Raw genomic sequence first — 25,528 nt, 5'->3', positions numbered from 1 at the left:
GTCCAACGTGTGTTTTTGGTTTTACTCTTGGTGAATAAATGTGAGCCAAAGTTAAAATAATGTTTAAGACACATTGACCCTTATGAACCCACAGTGACAGTTTTCCCAAACACTTTAAATATCCTGGAAAGTTGCTTCTACAGTTTCATCCTCGTTGCTAAGCAACACAAACATTTAACAGAATGAGGTTATTTCAAAAAGCTTTTCTTACTAAATAAGTTTCAACCCATTGAACAACTCTAAAAACACATCCTGTGTTGCATTTAAACTGATCCGACCACATTTCTTGAACAAATTTCACACAAAACAATCAGCCGTTTAACATTAAAATCATATTTTAAGCACAATAAGAAAAATCATAAATAGCTGCTCAATTAATTCAATAGCAATATATTGAATTATCTTTAATTTAGTATATTTTCTATTATTGAATTCGAAGCACATTTATACAAACGTAAACAGAAAAATAACATCTAATTAATTAAATCATCAATAAAATGTATTTTCTTTGGGTCTGGGTTCTTATGGGTTGAAGTCTTAAAGGTCAAGGTCATTCCAGCTGTTATAACAGCAATTATGTGTCTTATGTGCCAATGTTTTTGTACTTTACTGTTGCTAAATGTTATGTTTGTGGGGAAAAAAACAAATGGACCAGAAAATGATCACATCAGACTGAATGCATTTTTTTTTAATTGAAAACACAGCACATGTGCCATCTAAAGAGCGGGACTGCGTTAGCGGCTCAGAGTGGGTTAAGAGTGTTTGTTATGGGGATCGAGGTGCGAGGAGAAACCAGCAGCTGCTTCCTGTCTCACAAACCTTCAGACCGTCTACATTCAGGACTTCATACTGTGCACAGGGGGGGTCGGACTAAAGTCTGGAAAATGCCTTATGAGATAATGCAATGTGGCACTCCCAAAACAAAACTCAACATTGTAAGACTGAGGTATTTCATTGCATTATTTCTTAAGGTGTTTGCGTGACTTTGTCCCCTCATGACCGGCGGACCTTAATGATTACGAAGTCAGATCCCTGAGGATGTTGGGAGAGAAAAATCTGCCATGAAGTCATGAGTTCAAACCTCTGAAGGCACAGAAGTGAACACTCATTATTGCTACATAAATGTCACAGAGATAAATGTTTATCTCTGCAGAGCTCTTAACGAATCCGTTACAGTTCTAATCACTTTCACTTTAACGCTTCGAGAGGAATTCGTATTAAAGGGTTTTATTCAAAAAAAGATTCAATCACAAGATGTTTTCTCCAAAGCAAACATGATGAGTCATGTTTTTTTTTTGCACAGGTATGGGTTTGAAGGATGGATGGACACATGATGGTTAATTGGGATCCTTTTGTCTTTTACCAGCTAAGACGGGAAACATCCCCCCCGCACATGCAAGAAAAAACAAAATACATTCACGTCTAATCTCTTTCAAACTGCTCGGTGCAAACGACAACAAATTAAGCGATCGATAAACCACCCAGTGCTCACACACACACACACACGGTTAAAATCACACTAACGAGGCCGATACGCCTACATTTCTGATGACTCATCTCTCAATTTACGGTGGAGCGTTCCCCTTCGCTTCACTCCACAAAAAGGGGAAAAAAAGTTACATATTGCACAAACATGGAAACCATTTCATGGAAATACACAATTTCACTAAGAAATATTAAGAAAGCACGTGAAAAGAGAACAAGTAAAGGTCGTTTCGGTGTTACAGAATGCATCATTAAGTCGTGAACCTGTTAATAAAGGTGTGCATATATTCTGTCGAATGGATTTTTCCTAAAATATATCCACATTCAGGCAGAGTGGGTTTCTCCCAACAACAAACAATCAGATCTGTTAGTCGATCTAAAACCGTCATCACAGTGGATCTGTTTCCTTATAGTAAATCTAACTGTATTACAGTTTGTCATTATGTATTATGTGTCTTATGTCGTTGGGGAAACAGTAGCAGATGTTTAGATTGAGTAGAAACTGAGGTAGATAGAATTAGAGGACAAATGATTAAAACAAAAGTGGTACACAGGTGACTCTTGATTAAATACGGTAGTTTCTAAACCTTCAGTCCGGTCTGTTCAAATCTATTTCACTGCTTCTCTTAACAAGCTACTGTGTGTAAGAAAAAATAACCTTTGGACTCCACAAAAAATATCCATGGCCTGGCTACAAGTTCTCCCTTAATTCAATTAAAAAAAAGACAATTTTATTAAATATTAATGACATTAAAAGCCCCCACTGTCCAAAATCACTGCCCCCTCCGTCTACAAATTCAAGTTCAGACTTGAAACCAGAACGAACGTCATCACGCTAAGTGCTCACAAACAGAGAACATGCAAAGTCATGCTTACAGACAAACTACCATAAACATCAGAATGGTTGTTTTCAAGTGATTAACAGATTAACCTGATATGTTCTTGTCAGGGCATTGCAGTGCTTGTAAAATAAAGAAGAGAACTATGACATAATAATGATGATGATGATGATGATGGTAGTTTTCCCACCTAAAGCAGTACGTCAGGTTACACGCTAGAGGGCAGCACAGCGTTCTAACAAGCATTCAGTGGTCCGTTTTTTGCTGAGTCATCACATATAGTGAAGCAGTGATGGCAACAAGCTGAAATGTTCCGGCAGTAGAAAAAAAAAAATAGTGGAATGGTTTTGCTTTGTAATCAGTAGATATTATGAAAAACTGCTAAAATTGAAATGAACGTTTAAAACATAAACAAACACACATGAATTAGATCAAATGAAAAGACATAAACTCGTTGGGGAAAGTCATTTTCTTCGCTCAGCGCTGCGAGCGATCTTTCGCTCCGGAGGCTGATTACAATGACGATGGCTTGTGCTTCAAAAGATCTTTGCAGATGTTTTCTGCATCGGTGAAATTATGCAAGATAAGGCAACCGTTGAGCCGTCGGCTCGGAGCTCTGGGAGGAAGGCGAGCGCGTTTCCCTGCGTGCAGCGGCGGCGGGTAAGAGGAGCCCCGGGCCTGCCCTCAATGGGCTTTACCGTTGCCGTTCATGTGGCTGGTGTTGGACTTGGACTTGGACTTGGACACCTCGGTGCTGTAGAGGCAGTCCAGGAAACCCCGGGAGATTTCTGTCACCATGGATCTGTCGGGGATCGACTGGGCCATGCCGTAGATCGCTCCCTGAAACAGGAAGGAAGAGTTTACAAGAAAAAAAACACACACACTCCTGTTCTTTTAAACCTGCCTCCACTACTTGCACTTCCTTCAGTGTTTTCCTACATCTCCCAGCATGCCTTTGAACAGCCATCAGGAGAGGACTTGACAATTGACACGGCAGGTCCACTTTCTCCTACATGTCTAATCAGATTTACTTTTCAGGTATCTGAACTTAACTTGATTATTTGTTTTTATGACAACTTTTTACTTTTACTCCATTTCAGAACAAATATCTGTACTTTCTATCTGTACTTAATAACTCTTCAGTTATAAAACAACTAGTACATTTAGTTTTAATCCATTTGAGGGGAATTATCTTTTTTTATTATTATTATTATTAATAGGATGGGAGATTCAGTTCGCCTCGCAAAAGAAACAGTAGAAATGTACTTCATATAGATACTTTTTACTTTATACTTTGAGTACATTTCAGAGCCTGTACCTTTTCACTTTTACTTGAGTAAAGAAGTTGAATCAGTACTTTTACCAGAGTCAAGTACACAATTACAGTCAAGTATCTGTACTTGAGTATCGACTGTACTTTTGACACATCTTGTTATTGTGATGATACAGAAAGTGTAAATGTAAATATGTGTGTTCAGAGCTGATTGAGTTATGGGAAAGAGAAAGGTTTTGGAAAACAGTTTTAAACTAATTAGTGAGTCAACAAAGTTGTCATAAATATATAATGAGAGAATTAGTCAAAACTACACAAATTATCTCTTAATTTCCCCCCCAGTAGGATTTTGCTCCACATGTGAACTTTGTTTTTCGTTTCTGTTATTCAGCTAAATGTGACGCTTCATTCACACGGGTGTGATCCATTGAAAGCTGTCGGGTGGAGTTTCCACTCCATTTAAAAAAAATGACGCACACAACTTCCTCACGTGAAGCAGAAAAACAAGACGCCACGTGTACCTTCAGGTCCTGCAGGCGTGTCAACAAGTCGAGTTCCTCGTGAGCGTAAAGGTTCTATTCATCGACAAGAATCGCCACGAGCAAAACAACGTGGCACTAAGTTTGTATTCTTGTTTGTTCTGCGGTGAAAATGTACCGCCATGTCAACCGTCATCGCTGACGGCAGCTTTGACAAATCCATGTTGTTTGCCATTTTAAAAAAAGTGATATGAAATGAACACACACTTCAGACACTCCTTTATAAACATGTAATAACTAATCAAATGTTTCACTGTGTCTTGGCGGCGCCGGCTCACCATTCCTGTGGTTTTCTCTTTGGGGTTCTTCATGATGATGGCGACCTGCTCTCCGACATCACGGATGAACTGATCGGCGACGCCCGGCTGTGTGTGCAGAACTGTGCAACAGATGTGGATGCTGTGAAAGGGAAACATTAGACAAGTGTGACACTCCTGACCATTTATCATCATTTATAAATTATAAATATATTTTTTTAAATCCTTACCTGGATGGGAACTGCAGTGTGTTCAGATTCCAGCCCTTTGACGTCAGCGCGTTAGACAGACGGAAAATATCAAAAACATCTGAGCCTATCGCCACGACCGACACCTCCGGGTCCCCAAACACAAACACACCCTGTATCTTGGAGATTCTGTCAATAAAAACAAAAATAAATGTCAGAGGTGATCAATTAAATGATGCATGACATCAAGTCTTGAAACGCGAGTGCCTCTTACTCTTTTTGGATTTTGCGCGCCGTGCTGATTATCTTCCTGGTGGCGTCGACGTATCCGTCCTCTCCCATGTTCATCATGGTCGCCCAGCAGGCGGCGATGATTCCTCCGGGCCGGGAGCCTGCAATGGAGGGCGAGGCGTAGATGCCCCCCTGCCAGTCCGGGGCTACGAAGTACTGGTAGTGACGGTACTTTGTATCACTGTAGAGGATCACCGAGGACCCTTTGGGGGCGTAACCGTACTGCAGAAGGATGCGGTGTTAGAAAAGTGTCACTTCACACAAAGCACAATGCTTATTTCCTGGATTTGTGAGGAGATTTGTTAGGCTCCGTACCTTGTGGGTGTCGGCGGAGATGCTGGTCACACCTTTTAACCTGAAGTCAAACGGGGCGAGTGGGTAACCAGCTTTCGCCATGAAGACGATGAGAAATCCTCCCAAACAGGCGTCCACATGCAGCGGCAGGTTGTAGCGTACAGCCAGCTGAAACACACCCAAGAGATTTCACTTCCCCATCTTCATTTCAAGAACCTTTTTAGGGAAAAGAAAAACAACCCGTTTCACTTCTTTACCTTGGCCACTTCCTCAACGGGATCGATGACGCCATGAGGAAACTGAGGCGTCGAGCACACGAGCATGGCGGTGTTCTTGTTGATGGCTCTCCTCATCGCCTTGAAACAGAGGAAACAATTATGGGAACATCTATGTATGGCGGCCCATTAGCACACAATGCTAATCAGCCGCGTTCTCACCTTCACGTCTACTTTCATGGTTTTCTTGTCGAGGGGAACGTGAACCAGCTTCATCCCGAAGTAATGCGCCGCTTTGTCGAAGGCCGCGTGGACGCTCACGGGTGCAAGACTGGGAAAATTAAAACAATACAACTTGGATTAATGTCCTTTAATAGCATGACAACGATTAAGTACAGTGTTGCCATATCGTGTTATTCAAGGCTGACATGAGATGAGATACATTTCTATTTTTGGTGGTAGAACTGGAAGCTGCCAAAGAATTCACATGACATCATCGTACGAATGGGATTCATTTCCTGGCGGCCTCTTTTTCGTCTTTGGGGAAACAATCAGAGAAGTACAAGACACTTCTCTGATTGTGTAAATCTATTTTTATCATGTAATTATATTTTATCAGGCTACAACAGGAAGAGTCAAACTGCCCATGAATGATCCAAACAAAGACTCTTCAGTGTTACTAAAAACCAAAGAAGCAGGAAATCTGAAATTGCTCATCAAGCATAGTAATTAAAGACTTACATTTCTGGGTATTTGACGCCGCGTTCGTGCGCCATGTCTCTGTACGCCTTGCAGGCCATCAGGATGCTCTCAGTTCCTCCTGAAGTAACCTGGATTAAGAAGCAGAAGAGTTGTTTAAATGCTTCGGCTCCACCTTCTACGATCTGTCAGCATAATTACGATAACGTACCGTTCCACAGGAGTTTGGTCCGCCGCTGAAAAGCGTGCAGGACATTCGGACGACCTCCGCCTCCATCTTTCTTACGCCAGGAAAGATGTCTGGGTGGAGCGGGTTGCTCCACGCAAACTCTCCATAAACCTGGGAACAAAAAGTGACGAAAGAAGTCGCGATTAGCTCAAAAATATTTACGGTTTCACACGAAGCAGTTTGAAGGAAGGAACGGGAAACAGTTCGAGTTCAAGTCCAGAGTTATGTTCATGTTTTTTGGTCCTGTCGGTGGAGACTCTGGACATAGTATTTGACTTTTCCTTTAACTGTTTATATCTTGGAGAACTCCCTGGAGGTCTCAGTAAAGGGGACGCATACCTCCTGAAGATTTTCATGGTTGCAAGTAAAAAAAGCAATTACTAAATGCTGGCTTCAGAGGAATCCTCCTACCACGAGACTCTGAACAAACATTATAAACTCTATTCAAGCAATGGAGAAATTGACGTTTGTGCTGCGGCTTCAAAAGGATAAAGAAGAGGAACACTGGGAAAAACACATCTGTATGCTTTTCTTATTTGTACCTACTTTCAAATGTGTGAACTGTCATGTCCTAGCCCTCTTTGTTTGCTTGTTTCTTGTTTTATCTTCATATATAACAAAAAATAAGTTCAAGTCCAGGGATGTATACAACTACGCTTACCTTCACCAGCAGATCTGTGAGCGATTCATCCCCCCAGTACACTGCACCCGAGACACAGCCTTTCTCCCACTGCACCTCATCTACAAACGACACGAGGCGTTTTCTCGTCAGCATACCAACAACAAAAAAGGCCACACATGTTTTTCTTATCAGCAAGCGAAAGACTGGAAATGCTCTCCAGGCGGTCGGGCCCACACGGACAAATGAAGCTCAGGAATGAACGCCGACTTACTCAGAGTCTCGTACTCTCTGATTTTGTCCAGCACTTGGCCCTGAGTGAGGCCTTTAGAGGGCAGCTGCTTGGTGTAGCTCATCCCCTCCTTCAGAGTACACAGACTGGCAGACATGTCATCTAAAGCCTTGTTGAGCTGACTCTGGATCTGTCATAAAAGAGAGAGGACAAAGTGTGTCTGCATGCAATAAAACAACAGTAAAGTGAAGCGTGTCATTCCCTAAAATGAGAGATAGTGAAGGAAAAAACAACGTGTTCGACATGTTCTGCACGGTTTTTGTTGATAAAGCCTGAAAGTGAGTTCTCCGCTGGTGACCAGAAGTAACCGAATGCTATCACCAGTGCGTGATAAGTTAGGTAACTGTGCCAAAGGTCTGACCCCCCCCCAACATGCTGTACTCAGCTGTGCTCAGTCATCCAATCGTGACTCATAAGAGTCCCAGACGTCAGACGTTGATGCACATCTGCAGGGAAAAAGAAGGAACACGTTCACCACTGATACTTACTGTTGCGCCAACAAAGGGTATTTTTCTGACGATTCGAAAGCACAGCTTCTTGATTCGGGACAGGAGACCTATTGGCCAAGAACACAAGGCAGCAGCTGTGGTGAAAGGCTGGCGCACACACACTCGACCACAAACATTAAACAGCTGACTGTGAGCTGTAATCACAAGTCGGGACAAGACGCTGTATCCGGAAAATGTGAGCCATGTTACACAAAGCATTTTATTGTGACCCTGGAAGCACAGTTTCTTTCAAGAAGCCTCCCTCCGACCAACCTTCGCTCACGGGGAGCTGAAGAAGGAAGGGGCGGGGCTGAGGAATTCAATGATTGATAGATAGCAGATCTAGAAAGACTCGTTGATATAACTGGAGTACTGTAATGTAGTACTGTAGTAGAAGATGGTGCCAAACTGCAGCTAAAGGCCACATTTTGAGATACCACACAGTAGATTAGCAGTAAACCTGATGTTCACAGTCCAGAGAATCTGACGGCAAATTTTAACAGTTTAACACACAAAAAACCCCTTTGTGAACATGGCCTCCAGGATTTAAGCAGAATGTTTCACGTGTTATCGCGTCCGAGTTAATTCCCCCCACTAGCTTGCACCCGTGCGTCACGCGTGAAAGATTACTTTGTTGCTGGAAGAGGAAGCCTTTGATCCAGACGGCTCCCAGCGTGCCGATGACCGTCGCCCCGATGATCTGCCACGGCTCCAGGTCCACGCAGCGGGAGTTGACCTGCCGCCGGCCGTCCTCCAGGACCAGCAGAACCATCTCCTTGTACGCCTCCATGGTACTCTGGACACAGAGAACCTTTACGTCAGCGCAAACGCATCGAAATCGTTCAACAAGCCCAAAATGCTGATGTGCAATTATGTATCGAGTGCATGGCATCTGTGGAAATACCACGCTGCCAACTGATAGACTGCAGCACGAGTGTGTTCGATAAACAGTGAACTAGAATCCTTCAAAACCAAAAGGTTTTGAAGGATTCACAAAAAAATACAGCATGAGACACGAGCATGAGTTATTGTCCTAATTGTGCAGGAACACCTACACCTGATTTACCTGAAACCTACCCTGCAACACTGTGTTACCTTTTTACTATGCACATATCTCCTTCTGTGTCTATTTTTTTAAACTATTTTGACTATTTATTAAGTGTGTGTGTTCTCATGGTACAATGTGCCATGGCAATAAAAGGTCTATTCTATTTAAGTCTATTAAGGAAGAGGGACTTTGCAACTTCCCCCAGAGCTAGAACAAATTTCAACAACACGATGAAATTAAAAAACGCCCAACACATTATTCAATAACACCTCGGCCTTATTTAGATAAGCAAAATGTTGAAAATCGAATTGTCACCGATCTCAAGTTGAAGTACTTACATCAGAGGACATTGTCAGACCTACAGAGTTCAGTTTCGCCCCCCCGACCTCACGCTTATTCTGTCAGCAGCAGAGACGGTCGCCCTTTCGTTCTCCAGGTGAGAGTGAGTGAACACTCCCAGCCGCCTGGATGACTATCACCCGACTCCGCCCACGACCAGAAAACGGCAACAACACATGCAGCCGGCGGAAGGATATTTTGTAATCGATGATTATCAGACAAGAAGAGGAAGTGTGCCCCAAAATACACAGAACTATGAATTAGATTTTTCTACATTTTAGTTTCAAGCCTCCTGGTTGTTCTCAATCTGAATGCAGCAGGTTTTCACAGTCTGAGAACATCGAACCTGAGCAAAAAAATATATTTATATTATATCACAGTGACCCGTGGATGCCATTTCATAAGCGCAGCGAAATTATCTTTCCATTATCTGGTGTTTCTTTACGACACAGCTCGATAAAGAGATGTTTCTCCACCTCCGCCGCAATCAGATGGAGAGAGAGAAGCTTAAGGTTCAAAAGACAAGATATGTTAAGTAATCCCAAAGTCTGAGCTCAGCTGATATGAAACATCCCATAATAATCCCCCCTTTAATGCTGTTTAATGTGTAAATGAAAGCATCATCCGCCCACCGGTGGAAACATTCATACACAGAGAGGGATTTGCAGTGAGAATATGAGGTTGTGGGTTTTTATTGTGAATGAAGCTTTAACAGAAGACCCCCCCCCCCCCTCACCCGCCCCTCCCCCTCCTCCCCCCTTTGCCCAGACTACAGCTGCTGTACCTGCCGGTTTGGATAACATGCCCTCATACAGGTTTGGCGAGATCAGTCACGTCGAACCGGATGGGAAAACGAACCACTAGCATGTGTCTGACTGGAAGGCTGAGTTTTCATGCTGAATGACAGGGTACACACTCCAGGTTCCCTGACTTTCCCTGACTTTCACTGACTTAATAAGCTTAACTTCCACGACCCATAATGGAGCAGTAAAAACTGTATTTTAAACCCATTCATTTGTGAGCTTTAAGTCCAAAACTGAACCGTTGCACATGTGTCATTTTGTTGATGGTAAAACTGGCACTAAAAAAACCCAAGTAACCATAACAACCATTCTACGATATTAAAACTAATTTGTTGCTTCCTTGATGAAGGCTGTGGAGACTGTTTTGTGGTTTCATGCCGTTTTGTTTCACTACAGGGCGTAGCTAATGTGTTTTACTATGGAATGTGTGCCATGTTTTTTTTGTTGTGTGCAGTTTAATGTCGTGACTGATGATTTGCTGGTTGTTTTGCTGCGACCGTGGAGGTATTTAATGTGTGCAGTATAAAGTATATTGATATATAGGGGATTAACTTGCAAAATAATCAAGTAAAAGAAACATACAGTGTGGGAAATATAATATTTTGATAAAGTATTAAATAGCAAAATATTATATGATTTGGCTGAAAAAAAATGATGTCTGGAAAATACTTTTTTTTTTTTAATTCCCTGATATTCCAGAGGTTCCCTGACCGGGGATGAAGAGATAAAGCACCAGTAATCCCTGTCACGTATCGGTCATAAAGAAACGGTGTTAATGTGTAACATGAGATGGGGATAAGATACAGGCCCCTCTCTCTCTCCGATATTTCACCACCCTCCCAACACCCCCCACCCCCCAAAAAAACTCCATTCAGTGCCACCTTTGCCTCTGCAGAAACCTGCTCACACAAAAGACACTTGTGCCAGTATTGTTGTCGTGCAGTGGACGCCCATTCCTTCGCTTCTAAGGCAAGCTTTTGTTGCCTCCGAGGGGAGGTCATGTTCTCATGGAAATGTACTGGGTGTGATGCATCGAGGGGGGAAAACAGACACACACAACATCATCAAAAATCATCCAGGGGGGGATAATTACAGCTTTGACTGGCTGCAGAGCTTCAGGGCTATCATGACACGTCTGGATTACTTCTTCTTGTTTAAATTAATATGCAGGAGACAACTTTTTGCAGTGACAGCAGATGACATATGTGATGACATAAAGTGATGACCCCCCCCTCCTCCAAAAAAAATGTATTCTGCTCCTTTTAAAAGATTGAAAAACAACCCACAAATCTCAACAGCTCTCTGGTGGCAGCTCCATAAAAGAGTGATGCTTTTGTTTAAGCTTCCTTGCACAGGATCTCTAATTTTAAACGGTTGGCAGAATACAATTAAAGGACCGGAAGGAGCTGTAAACTTCACGGGGGGGGCAGAACTTCATGGGGGCTTACCGTGAATTCATGTTGGAGGAAACACATCCCCAGTTTGAGGGGCTTAAAAACAAGTATTAATGTAGGTGTGTGTGTGTGTGTGTGTGTGTGTGTGTGTGTGTGTGTGTGTGGACTTAGAACCCCCCCCCCCCCCTCCTCAAACCGAGTCGGGTCATCCTAGCTCACTTCTTCACTACTGATAAACAAGTCTTCGCCTCCTCGAGTAGCATCAGCGCCGCCGCCGCTAGCTGTTAAATAAACACATAAAACACACACAAAAGTCACGCCTACCCAGTTGTCCATGTTGTCTCGATGAAAGTCCTCCTTGTTTCTTGTCTGCTACTCGGGGAAAGTCACCTCCGGCAGCGCCGCTTCCGAGTCCTCGGCTCTCTCATCTACATGCTAGCCACCAAACACACAAGCTAACCCCCCCCGAACCAGGAAGTAGCGAGCAGCAGGGCGCCGTGAAAAAGCTGCGCGCGCGCGCCCCGTTTAGATCTGACGCTGCTGCGGACAGGGCTGATCACGTGTGAGACCCTCTGTTCGCGTTTTGTAGATCCGCTATTTGGGTAAAAAGGAGGCGGGAGGGCGCAGCAGCTTCTCGCGTTTTGTTTTGTTTTTACGCCCACAACTGGAGGAGTTAGCGGTGAGGCGTTCAAGTGCTCCTCGTAAACTCACACTCCCAGTGGTGTCGGTGCGTTCGAGAGGATTAATAGCCAGGATTTTAGAAATGCTGAAGTTCATGAACCACGTAAAAAAACACTTTTTTAAATAAATCATGATTGTTTATTTTTGTGCATGCTGTGCCCCCGACCTTTCAACCCATAGAGTAACAGTTAATCAAATTTAAAGTTTAGTCATGTCATGTCTTTTTAATTATATTTTTTTAATTAAATTGCCTTTATTCTTTAGTTTTCCATTTGCTTCACATAAGTCAAAATGTTTGGGGTTTTTTTTAACAGATATTTAAAAAAAAAAAAAGATACCAATAACGGTGTGCTTCAAGTTAGAGTCAACATTTTAGAATGACAATTAATAGTCTACTGTCACTGTGACAAGAAAATGCTAAAGGTTGTGAAATATGCGTTTTATTAACGACCCAAGCTCTGTTTAAAACAACAACAACAACAAAAGGCGAGGCTTGAACACACAGACGTGTATTCGCAAAGTCCTGTATTTATAAAATGGCATAACTGATGTTTACAACCTGTATTGCTTCACCTTTATTCTACATAAGTGTCCGAGGTTACGTGAAGGCGTCGTGTGGTGTTGCATTTTGTAACGACATGAAAATGTGAAATGTGACAACAGAGCCTCCGAGCCGCCGAGCACCGCTACTGCAACAACAACGTCACATGTCGCAGACACCGTTTAGATTATTGTGTTTTTTATATATTTAATATCCTCGCTGCTGTTTGACTGGACGTGGGAAAATAGTGCTACACAAAGAATAACAAAGGGTTATGGTATCACCCAAATAATGACTCCCGGTTTAATATGGATGGATTAACGTTATTGAAACAATAATTAGTTAATTAGTCAGTTTTGGTTGTGACTGTATCTGGCATGCTGCTCATTATTATCCCTCATACAGGCAGGTTTGGATTTAGTGAGTTAAATCGCCCTGATCGTTTTTGCACAATTTATTTAAAAAAATACTAGATTTTATTTGTATTTTATTTTATTTTTTATTTGTAAGATAATTAGGCTATCATTTTCAAATAATAATTATTTGGGATGCACACTTCAGAGTGGGATGCCTTCCTCTAAACATTATTTTTTCTGTTAATTTCACTATTTTAACTAGCTGTGAGACAAATGGCAATATGTCCACATTTCCAGTTGAAGGCAGCAGACAAAGAGCCCTTGAAAGTAATCTACATTATTATTATATATTATATTAATATATATTTCTTTAACACCTGCATACATTTCATATAAAAGTCAATAAACTAATCTTCAATGGCTCAATCATAGATTTCTAAATAATGAACACCTGAATGTATATCTTCAGAGGATTTTATCCATTTGTAGAAAATGCACATTTTGCCCACAAAGAGCCACATAAACACAAGGTTCACTATCGTAAACAAGCTACGAGAAGAAAGAAAGGAAACATGCTGCATTAGTTCAGGGAGGGGGTGGGGGGAGTTGCAGCCACAGCCCTCTTCGAGCTTCAGCTCTTTACAAAAAGACAAACTGTGTCCATAGGACAACTATTCCACTGTAATTGGTGTACACTGTCTTCTAAAGCTGGGGTAAGAGGTACAATGCGTTGCCTGTGAAAGGGAACTCCAAAGCACATTAAAAGTGAATTACTTCTTGTGTAAAGTGTGTTCGGGGTCATTCTGGTCACGATGCGCGCACCTCTCCAAAAAGCGCACACGTCTCCAAAGGCGCACTCCATACTTTTTAAAAGGCAGTCACATTGTTGAGGGGTTTCACAAGAGGTGTACATATGGCATCCGGGTTGCAATTAAATGTTTTTAAGATGTTTTTTCTTTCTTGAAGAAGTTTCCTTTTTCTTTTCTTTTTTCCCACCCGGCAGCTCTTTGGCAGAAAGAAGAAGAGGAGGGGGGCACATTGAATGGCTTCGCTCCTGGTTCGCGATGACAACAATCTGGTCAGCGAGTTGTTGGACTTTGATTGCCCCCCTCAAAACGTCCTTCAAACAAAAAGCTGAAGACGAAAATAAAGCCCCACCTGGTACCTCTGTTTGCTAAAATAATAATAAATAGATTTCGTTTAATAAATAAGCAAAGGGGACCGTAAAGTGAAGCAGTAGAGGAAGTATTAATCAGGAGCGTCGGGCAGGTATCACCTGCTCTGCGCTTGCTCGGTTTATTGTTAAATATTGTTAAATCACTTTTCGTACCGAAGTCTGCTCCGATATCTGCTCTTTCCACAGCAACTGGGCGCTCGTGTTTGCCTACACTTTGCATAACAAGCAGGACACCACGGCACGCTGATAAAAACCAAGGAGGGAGACTGACAACTTCAAACCCACACCTGTCCACGATATCCCAATATGGATTTGGCATCAATGATTATTTGTAAAGTGGTAATATTCAGTTTACTTTAGACCTTTCCTGCCTTTTATAACAGCAAGCCCCCCCTCTCGTATCTCACCAGTGTATTTGTCCAGTTTATTGAAAGCATATGGTTATCAGATTGTTCCCAAAACACATATTTAGACAGAAAGTTAAGGAGAGCTTTTTTGTGGTCCTTTGTTGGCAATTGTAAATCATGTTTGAGCTGTGCCACGCTCCCCCTCTCCCCCCTCACCGGAGCACACGCGTGTCTGCGAGTTGTTGACATGTTTTACTAATCTTTAACTTATAAAAAGCAAAAAAAAAAAAAGAATAACATTATAAACTCTCACGCGCACCCAGAGGTTTGGCGATAGTGGACGTGTTTTTGGAGATGTCATAGCGCACACGTGTGTGCTCACATTACAGGAGAAATCGAGCTTTTATTGCCGAGGCACACAGCAGGACCCTTTGTACTATCAGTTCCTACAACAGGTTTCGCCCTCTCTAATGCTCTTTGTTGGCTGGCCCCATGCGTAATTGTCTTTGTCCAACTCTCCTTTTGCGCCATAACGCGTTAAGCAAATGTTTGTCCAAATATATTTGACATTAAAAGTGTCAATTTCTTGGATTTAGAAGCGATTTTTTTAGCTAAGAAAGAGATAAGTCACTCCTCAAAATAACTTTTGGCAACACTCAATTTGCAGCAGCTTAAAGATATTTGACGCCAACCCTTACCAGGTCATGTGATGTGCATGCGCACGACCAAAAACACCAAACAGTTAAAATCAGCATGTTTTATTTTAGAATAAACCAGGAGCTGCTGTTGTTTCCACGTCAGTTTTAAGAAGCTCATGTTGTGCTCATGAAGCTGACTTTAGGAGTCTAACAGTCACTATGTAACCAGCACGTGCCCAACTCTTCCAGTGCGTAAAACGTTGCATTACGTGGATCCATAAGGATACAGATGTGACGCCATTTGCACGAGTAAAAAGTCACACCACGTACAAACAAACACATAAAAACATGCTAGAGAAATAAAGTAATGTGTTAAATATGTCTCCATCATCTTTGCGCATTAAAATACAAACTAACCAGGCTGGTTGAGGACGTTTACAGCGCGTCAATACAGGAGATTATTATGGTGACAGAAAACAAAGATGTGGCTTGAAAGCTTCCAGTGGAGCTGAACGTTACAACCATTAATTATTATTGGATGTGGATGAAGATTTATTTTTATTTACGTAAAAAAAACACAAAAAAACGACAGCTACCGATAGTTTAGACATCCAGCACTGTTTATGTGAGATGGAGCAACGACTACGTCACCGATAGACTGTTATTACCATATAATGAACATTTAAAAAAAGTTTTTATTGATAGTGACAATAAGATCCAGCTGGACGCACAGCTGATTTTAAAGGCAGACTTTTGGGGGAAACGTCAAGAGAAAAAAAAAAAAAACAAGTCAAGAATTTTGACCTCACTCAGCCTTTAAAATATGTTTTTTTAACACACACACACACACACACACACACACACACACACACACACACACACACACACACACACAAAGTTACAAAGACTACACAAAGACGCGGAGCGGTGTGAAGACCGGCGTGAGAGGGGGAGAGGGGTTGAAAGGACGGACGCGCTGCCTGGAAGCTGATTGGTCGACTTGACAGACGCTGTTGATTCAGGCGCCCACCGCGCAAAAAAGATAAGATAAAGGCCATATAAAATAGCAGAGATGCGCATCCATCCCTCACTGTCAGCTGCACATACAAGTGTGTCCGCTGCCTCCAGCTCCGAGAGGGGATTAACAAGGACGACCGGCCGGCTCCTGATCCGAGCATCACCTGTCGAGTAAGTGTTTAGATTTATCAACGTGGAATCTCTAAAGCTTTATAAAACTTGATTAAAGTACTATGTTTTGCACACTTTTGTACAATAGTGAGGCTGGTTGTTCGTTTATATGTGTGGTTGTCACCAGATGTTTGATTCTATTGTAATTCTATTTAAATTACGCAGGATGTCTCCAAAGGCACCGTGCGCACCGAGTGACCTGCGCACATCCAGAGACGCGCCGACGCTCCGCAGGCTCTCAGTAAACCAAGCCGGGGACGCCGCGGAGGCGTTGCCTGGAAACCCAAAACCCAAAACCCGATGCGAGCCGCCCGGGCACCGGGGCAGGCGCAGGACGAAGGCCAACGACCGGGAGCGCTCCCGGATGCACAACCTGAACTCGGCCCTGGACGCGCTGCGCAGCATCCTGCCGGCGCTGCCCGAAGACGCCAAGATGACCAAGATCGAGACGCTGCGCTTCGCCCACAACTACATCTGGGCCCTGACCGAGACGCTGCGCATGGCCGAGCACCGCGGGCACGCGCCGCCGCCGGGATACCTGCTGGGCTCCGACCCGAGCAGCCCGGCGAGCGTGTCGTCCGCGGAGTGGGACTCTGCGACGTCACCGGCGGAGTCCGGTTACGGCACCTTCGACGCGAGGAACTGTTGCGCGTTCGCTCGTCACGTGACGTGCAAGTTCTTGTCACGTGACCCAGCGGGCGTCACCCCCGTGTCCTTTTACTTCAAGTCGCTCTGCGGCGGCGAAGAAGATCTGAAGAACACGTTTGACTTTCCATCATCACGACCTTCTTTCTATGAGTCGATCTGACAGCAGCCGTCACACCTGCAGTGACGTCACCGACCACACCAGCCATCACACCTGCAGTGACGTCACCGACCAAACAGATCAGTCTAGCAGCATCTTTTCCTTGTATTCTTATTTTAAAAAAGCACTTAAACTGAGTTCTCCAAACAAAAATGTGTCCAAAGTGACACAAAGTATTATGAACTGTTATTCGAGACCATTTTTGTTGTGTCAGTTTCATGACCACGTTGCACTCACCTTTCTTCTCCGTCTACTGTAACCAAGCACAATCAATGATTTGGGCAAAGACAATTGTTTCGAGCTAAAAAATATTTATTTTGGTAATGATATTCAAATGTGTTTTTTTAAGGTATTTTTCATAAAAGTAGATTTATTTATTTAATAAAACTGTAGAAAACACGTCTCTTGGGGTGTAAAAAGAGTTTTCCATGGTTTCCATGATTCCAACAACCTGAACATGTACAAATACAAATATCACTTCAACACAGTGGCTTTCATTCAAATGGGGAATTATTCTTTTGAGGGAGAAAGAAAAACGTAAACGTTGTCGTCTCGTAGTTTTTCCTTTTCGTGGAGTCAATGTGCAAATCATCATTTCTGTTTTACCGTCCTGCCTACAGCGACTGTACTGAAGCGTAATGTGAGAGAAGACCGTTAGCGAGTCTTGAGCTAAACGTTGTAATGTCTTGGGTGATTTCACGGCGTCCTACGGGAGGAGGCGGGCGGTCCGAGGCCGAGCTGCTCTACTTGGGGAAGACGGTGACCACGTCGTAGCCCTCGGGGGGAGTCGCCCGCTCGCGAGCGTGCTTCTCACAGTAAATCCGGTCCTCCACGAAGAAGTGTCCCTTCTGTTTCAGGTTGGTGTCGCAGTCCGTGCAGGTGTAGCACTCGGGGTGACGGAACTTGTCCCTCAGCTTCACCACCGTCCCCCTGAAGCAGAGACACACAGGTTTAACCTCACTTATGATGCTCATCCAGACACACATTCATCAGATCGGTTTCTTATGGTGTTTTACACCTTGTGGCCAAAAGTATTTGGACACCGTAACATCACTGATACATGATCTCATTCCAAATCAATGGGCATCAATCTGCTGCTTCAAAATTGAGGTGAAAATTTAGATGCACCATATAATCCCAATAATAATAAAAAATATACTCAAAACTCTTAAAATGGCACTTTTTGTTACTGATAACCAATAAAATAATCAGAAATAAGATGATCATAAACCATATGGTCTGCCTGCATAAATACAGGGTAAATTATATAGATTTTGTATTTTTAAAAACAGGCTGATAACATGATAAACAAGGCAGAGTCACTCTTAATAATATTCACGATTATCCCAATAATGGAAATTCACCATGATCAACTTATCAGGAGCGTTTTTATATCCAGATCTGCAATAAAATCTTATATATCGTCCCATCCCTAGGTCTTACCATTAGGCTAAGTTTCAAAATGGCACAGTCTTGAATCACTTTGGGGGGAAAAATCCTTTGTTCAGTATTTCACAAGTAAATATATTAATAAACCCCTTTAAATAATGAAAAGGGTAATTGAGGGCAGTTAAGTGGATCTTAATGAGATGTTTTAGGCATCTTGAATCCAAAACAGTAAAATCATCCACGTAAAAATAGAAATACACCTCGAAAATCAAGACAGCAGCTTTGCAAAAATCAGCCACAAGGTGGCGACAAACACCACCCAGAGAAGACGACACCCTGGGGCCTTTTGTGTTGCGTCACATCTTATCAATATTGTGTGAAGCAACAAAACCCCCGGCGGCCTCAGTGAGTCTGGGCTGGTCATGTTCAGACGGAGCCATGAACCGAGGAGTCCTGATGTACTTACACGATCCCAGATCCACATTTGTCACAGCTGGGCAACTTGTCCGCGTTCCCCAGTGAAGCTCCAATCCTTGTTGAGGGCGCTTTCACACTCCTGAACCCGGACGGTTTCTCTGAGTCCCCTTCAAAACATCACACACAATCTTAACATAGTTTGAGGTGTTCACAGGTTTTACACGTCTATAACGGGTCAGCCAAGAAATCTGTTACAGCTACACATGGTTAAAGACAAATGCTGTGCTGTACCGGTCTCGAGGATCTCCTGGAGCACTTTGAATGAAGCCGACTGTCGAGGAGGCTCGTCAGACTCCTGGTTCTCCTGCAGCATCTTGTAAACCTCTGAATCTGCTGCTACAGGCAGCCGCTTGCCCGTCTGCGAAGGATCCGACGGAGCTCTGCCAAGAAAGTGTGCACATTTCAATACAGTCTGAGGAGTCACGGGACGCAGAAATGTCAAAACTGTCTGGGGAGAAACTCTAAAAGGTGAGCTCACAACAGATGCTAATTCTACCGGAGCGGTATAAACACAAAATAAACAATTCTGTTGTGATTTCATTGCAATAATTGTATAAAAAGGAGGCCGAAGTAACGACATAATGATGGTGATCAGTAAAAAGTCTGAAGTCCTTCTTTGTTAGGTCTGTTTGCTAGACGACAAGCTAACTACCTTTAAAACGCTGGTTTTCTGAATGGAGTCTGGTTGATGGTGCTAGGCTACGCTAACATTGTAGCTGCTCCATCAACACTCCAAATATGGTCATCTAGACATAAATACAGCAGAGACCTTGTTGTTTGGACCACAGACAGTCTCTGGTTCCTCCACATAGTCTGGTCTGGTCTCTGGACTAATGTGAGCTACTATCTAGACCTCTGGGGGACCACAGACAGTCTCTGGTTCCTCCACATAGTCTGGTCTGGTCTCTGGACTCATGTGAGCTACTATCTAGACCTCTGGGGGACCACAGACAGTCTCTGGTTCCTCCACATAGTCTGGTCTGGTCTCTGGACTCATGTGAGATCCTATCATAGACCCTCTGGGGGACCACAGACAGTCTCTGGTTCCTCCACATAGTCTGGTCTGGTCTCTGGACTCATGTGAGATCCTATCATAGACCTCTGGGGGACCAGCACAGACTGATACCATATGTTTTGTCTCCATTTCTCATGTCTTTGCGTTGAGTTTTGAGCCAAAAGCGTCAACAATGTGCTTCTTATTGCACAAGAATAACAAAAAACGAAACTGTTGCCGTCTGAACCCAACAGAGCTGAGACCTTCTCGTTACTGTACCATGATGTAGTTTAATATGGCTTTATGGGTTTTTTTTCCCCGGTCTCGAAGGTGCCATTAGGTGATGCAGTTTTCTAAATGAATCCCACTCCAGCTGAGTTGAACACCTCATCGTATCCACATTCCTGTGACTTGTAAAGACACGTATCAGCCAGCCTTCTGGGAGCCAGCCTTCATCTAATGAGGAATCCTCTGAGAATCAACTTCCTCCGGCAGCTAGAAGCCGACCAGCGACCTGACCTGGGGCTTTCAATCAATAATATAATGGATTCTTAGATGCAGCAGAACTTTGCTACACGGGAACTCTTTGATCAACGGGACGGCTAACAGATACGTCCAGTTAGAAAGTAGATAAAAAGTGGTGATAATGTTAATGATACATTTGTTGGGGGGGTTAGTTTTAACCAAAATGGACTTTAGCAGCGTGTGACATGGAATAAAAAGCCTGTAAACAACCTGGAGGACAGTTTTAGGTGGAGCATGTCGCTGACCTTTGACCTGCTGTTTCTGATTCAAAGGTGACGTCAACGGACTCATCCGAGTACGAACCGCAGAGGAAGCATTCTCTCATTTATGATATATAAAATACAGGATGGCATTACTTGTTGTTGGTCTCCGTCGCCGTGGCGATTTCTTTGACCTCGTCCACGGCCGAGTTGAAGTCCTTGATGTTCTCCGAGGAGTAGAGACCAGAGGGGCTGTTGTACTGGTTGGTCACAACTTTTGGTCCGAACGGCAGAGCGCTCCTGTTGTGGGTGGAGCCTATGTGTCTCACCTCCTGGAAAGGAAGGGAAAACTTGTGTTAAAGCTTTTTTTTTTTTTGTGTGTGTGGGTGTGTGTGTGTGTGCAGAGATTAGTGAAATCACACAGCAACACTCGTGGAGCAAACTCACTGCAACGGTGGTCACAACATCTCAACATCACCTTCATGAACATGAGCTCCGCACACGTACAAACATGCAGCCGACATCGTGACAAGAATATTACCAGACCTACAAACTCTGGAGAAGTGAAAAAGGTGACAACATGCAAAACTAAAACCCTCTTCATTCACTTCTACTACCCTGGTTGACATAAAAAAGGTGACTGTAGCCAAAAGGTGACCAGTTTGCAGGTGTGATTACTCAATAGCCCAAAAAACACCCGACCTCTCGTCGTCCTCAACGACGGATTATGTCGCAACTCTAAAGGCCGAGACTTGAACATTTTGTCCGACTGGAAACGTCGTCCTCGGCTCAAAAGTCACACATAATTTAGCGGGATAATGTCCGACTATGAATCCAGACTTAATTATAGTCCGACGCTGCTTTTAAAGACAAACATGTCATGGCGCTGGCATGCCATGAAAGTGGGCGCACATAAAATACCATCAGATGCAGCTCATGCTTCACAGCGTTGACACGGCAACGCCGCCGAATATAGCTCATGCTTCAAGCATCCGACAATTAAATGTGCAGAAATGCCCCCAGAGTGTCTACGAGCGAGTAAAACACACAGAGAGGCTAAAAACCCAGGGTTTTTAAAGTAGTGGCTGACTCCAGACAAGCGCTAGAAACACTCGTTATAGTGAGAGTGTGTGACAAAAATTGCACAACATCTGTGACCTGTGAAAACACACATCACACCGTTTCCTGCATGACTTCAAACTTCAACTTTCCAGTCAGCAGGGCAGGAACCGGGGGCTTGCGTCAGAGCCTGGCTGATAAACTACCGTCTCCTAGGCAACGTCCTGTTGGGAAGTAAACAATGACTTCATCGTTGGCAGCGTGAAGAGAAAGAAGAAGAAAAAAAAAAGGCTTCGTGGGTGCGGTGGGAAGGAACGTGCAGACTTCTAGAAACTGCACGACGGCGACGCTACGTTCCAGATTTCATGTTAAATCAGAGAGTTTATGGGGAAGAATTTTTATACACAACAAAACACACACACACAACACACACACAACACACACACACCTTTGGCTCTGAGGCGAGATTCATCTTGTACGGATGTGACCTCCCCTCATCGGATGACAGCGGTGACCACAGTTTAGTTTCTGACCTGCAGAACGAAAGGAAGGATGGCAAACTGTTAATCAACTTACTGAAATATTTTTTATATATATATATATATTTTTTTTTTACAGATAACTCGCAATAATCACGGAAAGAAGACCCCTCAATAGCGTGACGTGTAACATCATCATCGGTGGTAGTGTGAAGTGTTAAATAAACTTTGTAAAATATAAAAATAAAATAAAAACTAGCACACCAAAACAACGATGGCAGGTGAACCGAGAGTTCATTTTTTGCTTGTCGGGCACATTTACACGACTCTTCAACATGTTGATGCGTACAAAGGTGGCCTCTCCTCTTCCTCGGATCAACATTCTGAGTTTTTTAATCCCCCGGTGGCGAGTCGTGAACATGACATGTCATCAAAACGTCATCTTCAGTCCCGGCTTCCCTTAACTGTAATATAAACGGTCACTAATCCCGACACCCTGATTATACGTGAAAAAAGCTCCTTTGAGTGCTTCTGATGGCGTTGACAAGATCCTGCCGGGCCCGAGGGGAAACAACCAATCAGAGCCGAGAAGTCTCTAAAGCTTGTTGATGACTTCAGCAGCGTTCAGCAAATATCAAGGTTCTGTTACTTCGCTGCCCGTTTTCTAATAAACATTTTCTAAACTGTTCAGACCCGGCTGCCAAACCCAGAGCTCATATTTGACGAGCCTCCGCTCTGATTGGCTGCTTTCCTTCAGTCACGGTAGAATCTCGTAAACGCAATTAGCAGACTAAGAGGAGGCAGAAGAACCGGATTATCTCACAGATTACCTGACTCATGTTCTACTGCAATGATATACATATATACACACACTAGTTACTTGCATACAAGTTACCACCTGCAGCATCTAGATTTCAGTCCAAAACGCTGAGTCACTCCAGAACACCTGGGCTGCAGCTGAGCCGTCTCACATTACTCAGGTGTGTTCAGACCCGTGGTGATGCGGATCAGACCGACACGCCACCAAGTCCTACCTGTCTATGGAGAGCGCCATCTCGTCTACGCAGCCCTTGATCTTGTTCTGCGCCTCCAGGTGAGTCATGGTCTCCGTCGGCTCTCCTTCGATGGCCAGAATCATGTCTCCCATGCAGAGGTTGGCCTGAGCAGCTTTACTCCCCGGGGTCACCTGGAACACCGCACAACTATAGTTAATAATCAATAATAAAAAAAAGTCTTAAAAAGTCCAGTTCAGTGTCGTAAAATGCCATAATACAGTAAGAAGAAAAGTCTTTAATACAGAATGTCTTAAAACATCCGAGATATGACAGAAAAAAAAGAATAAAAAAAAGGTGAAATCATCAAAATAGTATATAAAGTCTATGTTTTACTGGAAAAACTTATGGTACTTATTATGTGCGATGCAGAATTTGAGAGTGAATGCTGAATTTTACAACGATTACATTCAACAATTGTATTCATAAAGATTTACATTAATAATTTTATAAAAGCAAATAAATGAGAGAAAAACTAACTTTTTACGACTAGATGTGAGCTTGGATTATAACTTGGATTATAACTTGGATTATACTTTGGATTATACCTTTTTGACACCTATAGAAGGAAAGTTGTACCTTTAATTACCATTTATGCATTAAATTAACACCTTTTATTAATAAACAGACATATTTACAGTCTGAAAGCTTGTTGTCTTAATCAAAGCTCACTTCAAGCGCCGTTTTGTCATAAGTCTGACCTTCGAGGACCTTCACACGGTTCACTGTTTACACTAAACACGGCCAGAAAGGCGTTTTCAGTCCGAGAGCTGCCATCGAAGATAACGACTCAAAGAGAGAGAGAGAGAGAGAGAGACTATGGCCCCGACTAAGAATTCCTGATCCCTTTTCCATGGGTGGAGTCAATGCCACAACATTTTACAGCAGGAGCAGCGGACGCCACTCAGGCCAAGTTCACAGCGGCGGGTCACACTGGTTCGATGCCGCCGCACGAGCGTCGTAAAACACCAAGTCAAAGAGGGGCGTAGGGGTTCAGGGATTGGACGATACAGGATCGCAATTAAAAAAAAAAAAAAAAAACATACGCCCATACTCGTCAATATCGTCACACGTAGACAAGTGACGATTATCAACGGCCTAAATAATCGTGATTCACGATATTATCCCGATAATCATCAAAATGTGCTAAAAACTCTTGTGTCACTAAAACATACTTGAATTACTTGAAATATTTTTTTTTTATTATTGAAAAATAAATAAAAAAGGATAAAATATAGTTTTGTATTCCGTTTCCCCCCAAATCAGGCTCTAATTTTCACTTGTCCACCATGACAGCAAACTAAACGGCTTTTTCAAGTCACTTGTGACTTGCGACTATTCCGATAATGGAAATGCACTACGATGAACTTATTGTGAGTTTTCTTTATAAATCGCGATCTGCGATACAAACCTACATCGTCCCATCCTTAGTCACAAAATATCGTAAAATCACCAGGATAATTGAGGCATGAAATTTGAAGTGTTGACATTGGAGCTTAAAAGTATATAAAGGCTAAGTCAGTGTTGTCAGTGGTTGAAAGTAAGATAGTGAACCACATTATCGTCAAAAATGCCCAATACAAAAACTTAAAAACAGCACTAAACGAACCGTAATCACTTGAAATCTTGTTAAGAAACATCTTTTTAAAGTGTCACAGATGAGACGGACATCTTTTAGTGAACAACCTTTTTTATGAAAAATAATTCAGTAATATTAAATAAAAACGTCACAAATTATAAGACCTAAATAAGGTATAAATACATGAAAATAAATGTATCACAGATTGTTTTTCTCTACCATGAAAGCAGCTAGACAGCTTTTCCAAGTCACTTTTCATTATTAAATAAAAAATGAGTAGTTTAAAAAAAAAGTTTTATCCCAAACCGCGGTAAAACCGTATATCGTCGCATCCATACACCGTAACAATAGTTGACGTTGAATGGCGTGTTTTTCGGGCTTCCGTGAAGGAACGTTAGCCTTTTGTTTAACAGCAGCTAGCTAACGTTAACGGTAACCGTCTGCTCGGTGGACCAGGTGCGGTTACACCGGATCACACGGCGGCATCAGCAGCAGCTAACAGTAAAAACTTACCCGGGAAATAGTCAGCGGCTGATCGAAGTCCTTCCCCCCGACCAGCCTGAAGCCCCAAGGAGCGGGACCCTGCACCACGACCTGGACCGGCATCGCGTGGACGTTGGTGTGTGTGTGTGTCTGACTGTTTTTAACTGAAGAACCGTCTCACGCCACCAGCTCACTTCCTTGCTGGCCGTTTATGACACACGCAGCGGTCGGGAGTCTGCGGGTTCCGCTGCTGCCTGGCTCCGCGG

The 25,528-nt window shown here is 43.1% G+C and overlaps 3 protein-coding genes across 4 annotated transcripts; 1 reads left to right on the top strand and 2 right to left on the bottom strand.

The window, feature by feature from the left end:
- Positions 1 to 1,207: 1,207 nt before the first annotated feature.
- sgpl1 (sphingosine-1-phosphate lyase 1) lies at positions 1,208 to 11,770 on the bottom strand. 2 transcript variants are annotated; one of them, XM_084021735.1, is made up of 14 exons: positions 11,617 to 11,770; positions 8,339 to 8,504; positions 7,709 to 7,776; positions 7,203 to 7,350; positions 6,971 to 7,050; positions 6,292 to 6,420; positions 6,123 to 6,211; positions 5,604 to 5,712; positions 5,424 to 5,522; positions 5,188 to 5,334; positions 4,856 to 5,094; positions 4,624 to 4,770; positions 4,415 to 4,535; positions 1,208 to 3,164 (listed from the first exon to the last, which is right to left on the bottom strand). In XM_084021735.1, the coding sequence occupies exons 1-14, from the start codon at positions 11,626 to 11,628 to the stop codon at positions 3,009 to 3,011; spliced, it is 1,710 nt and encodes a 569-aa protein (XP_083877861.1). In that variant the 5' UTR covers positions 11,629 to 11,770; the 3' UTR covers positions 1,208 to 3,008. The 2 variants fall into 2 exon arrangements, with proteins under 2 accessions (XP_083877861.1, XP_083877862.1); XM_084021736.1 differs by lacking the exon at positions 11,617 to 11,770 and adding an exon at positions 9,095 to 9,244.
- A 4,360-nt stretch (positions 11,771 to 16,130) lies between these two features.
- neurog3 (neurogenin 3) lies at positions 16,131 to 17,028 on the top strand (the record flags this gene model as incomplete). Its single annotated transcript, XM_084020905.1, has 2 exons — positions 16,131 to 16,220; positions 16,386 to 17,028. The coding sequence occupies exon 2, from the start codon at positions 16,387 to 16,389 to the stop codon at positions 17,026 to 17,028; it is 642 nt and encodes a 213-aa protein (XP_083877031.1). The 5' UTR covers positions 16,131 to 16,220; position 16,386.
- A 288-nt stretch (positions 17,029 to 17,316) lies between these two features.
- On the bottom strand, positions 17,317 to 25,528 carry pdlim1 (PDZ and LIM domain 1 (elfin)). Its single transcript, XM_084021237.1, has 7 exons — positions 25,293 to 25,528; positions 23,183 to 23,334; positions 22,118 to 22,202; positions 20,767 to 20,942; positions 19,123 to 19,271; positions 18,881 to 18,998; positions 17,317 to 17,955 (listed from the first exon to the last, which is right to left on the bottom strand). The coding sequence occupies exons 1-7, from the start codon at positions 25,383 to 25,385 to the stop codon at positions 17,769 to 17,771; spliced, it is 960 nt and encodes a 319-aa protein (XP_083877363.1). The 5' UTR covers positions 25,386 to 25,528; the 3' UTR covers positions 17,317 to 17,768.

The sequence above is a fragment of the Eutrigla gurnardus genome (genome assembly GCF_963514095.1).
Source record: "Eutrigla gurnardus genome assembly, chromosome: 11".
NCBI classification, from domain to species: domain Eukaryota; kingdom Metazoa; phylum Chordata; class Actinopteri; order Perciformes; family Triglidae; genus Eutrigla; species Eutrigla gurnardus.
The sequence above is the reverse complement of the archived record's forward strand: the minus strand, read 5'-3'. Positions and strand labels throughout refer to the sequence as shown.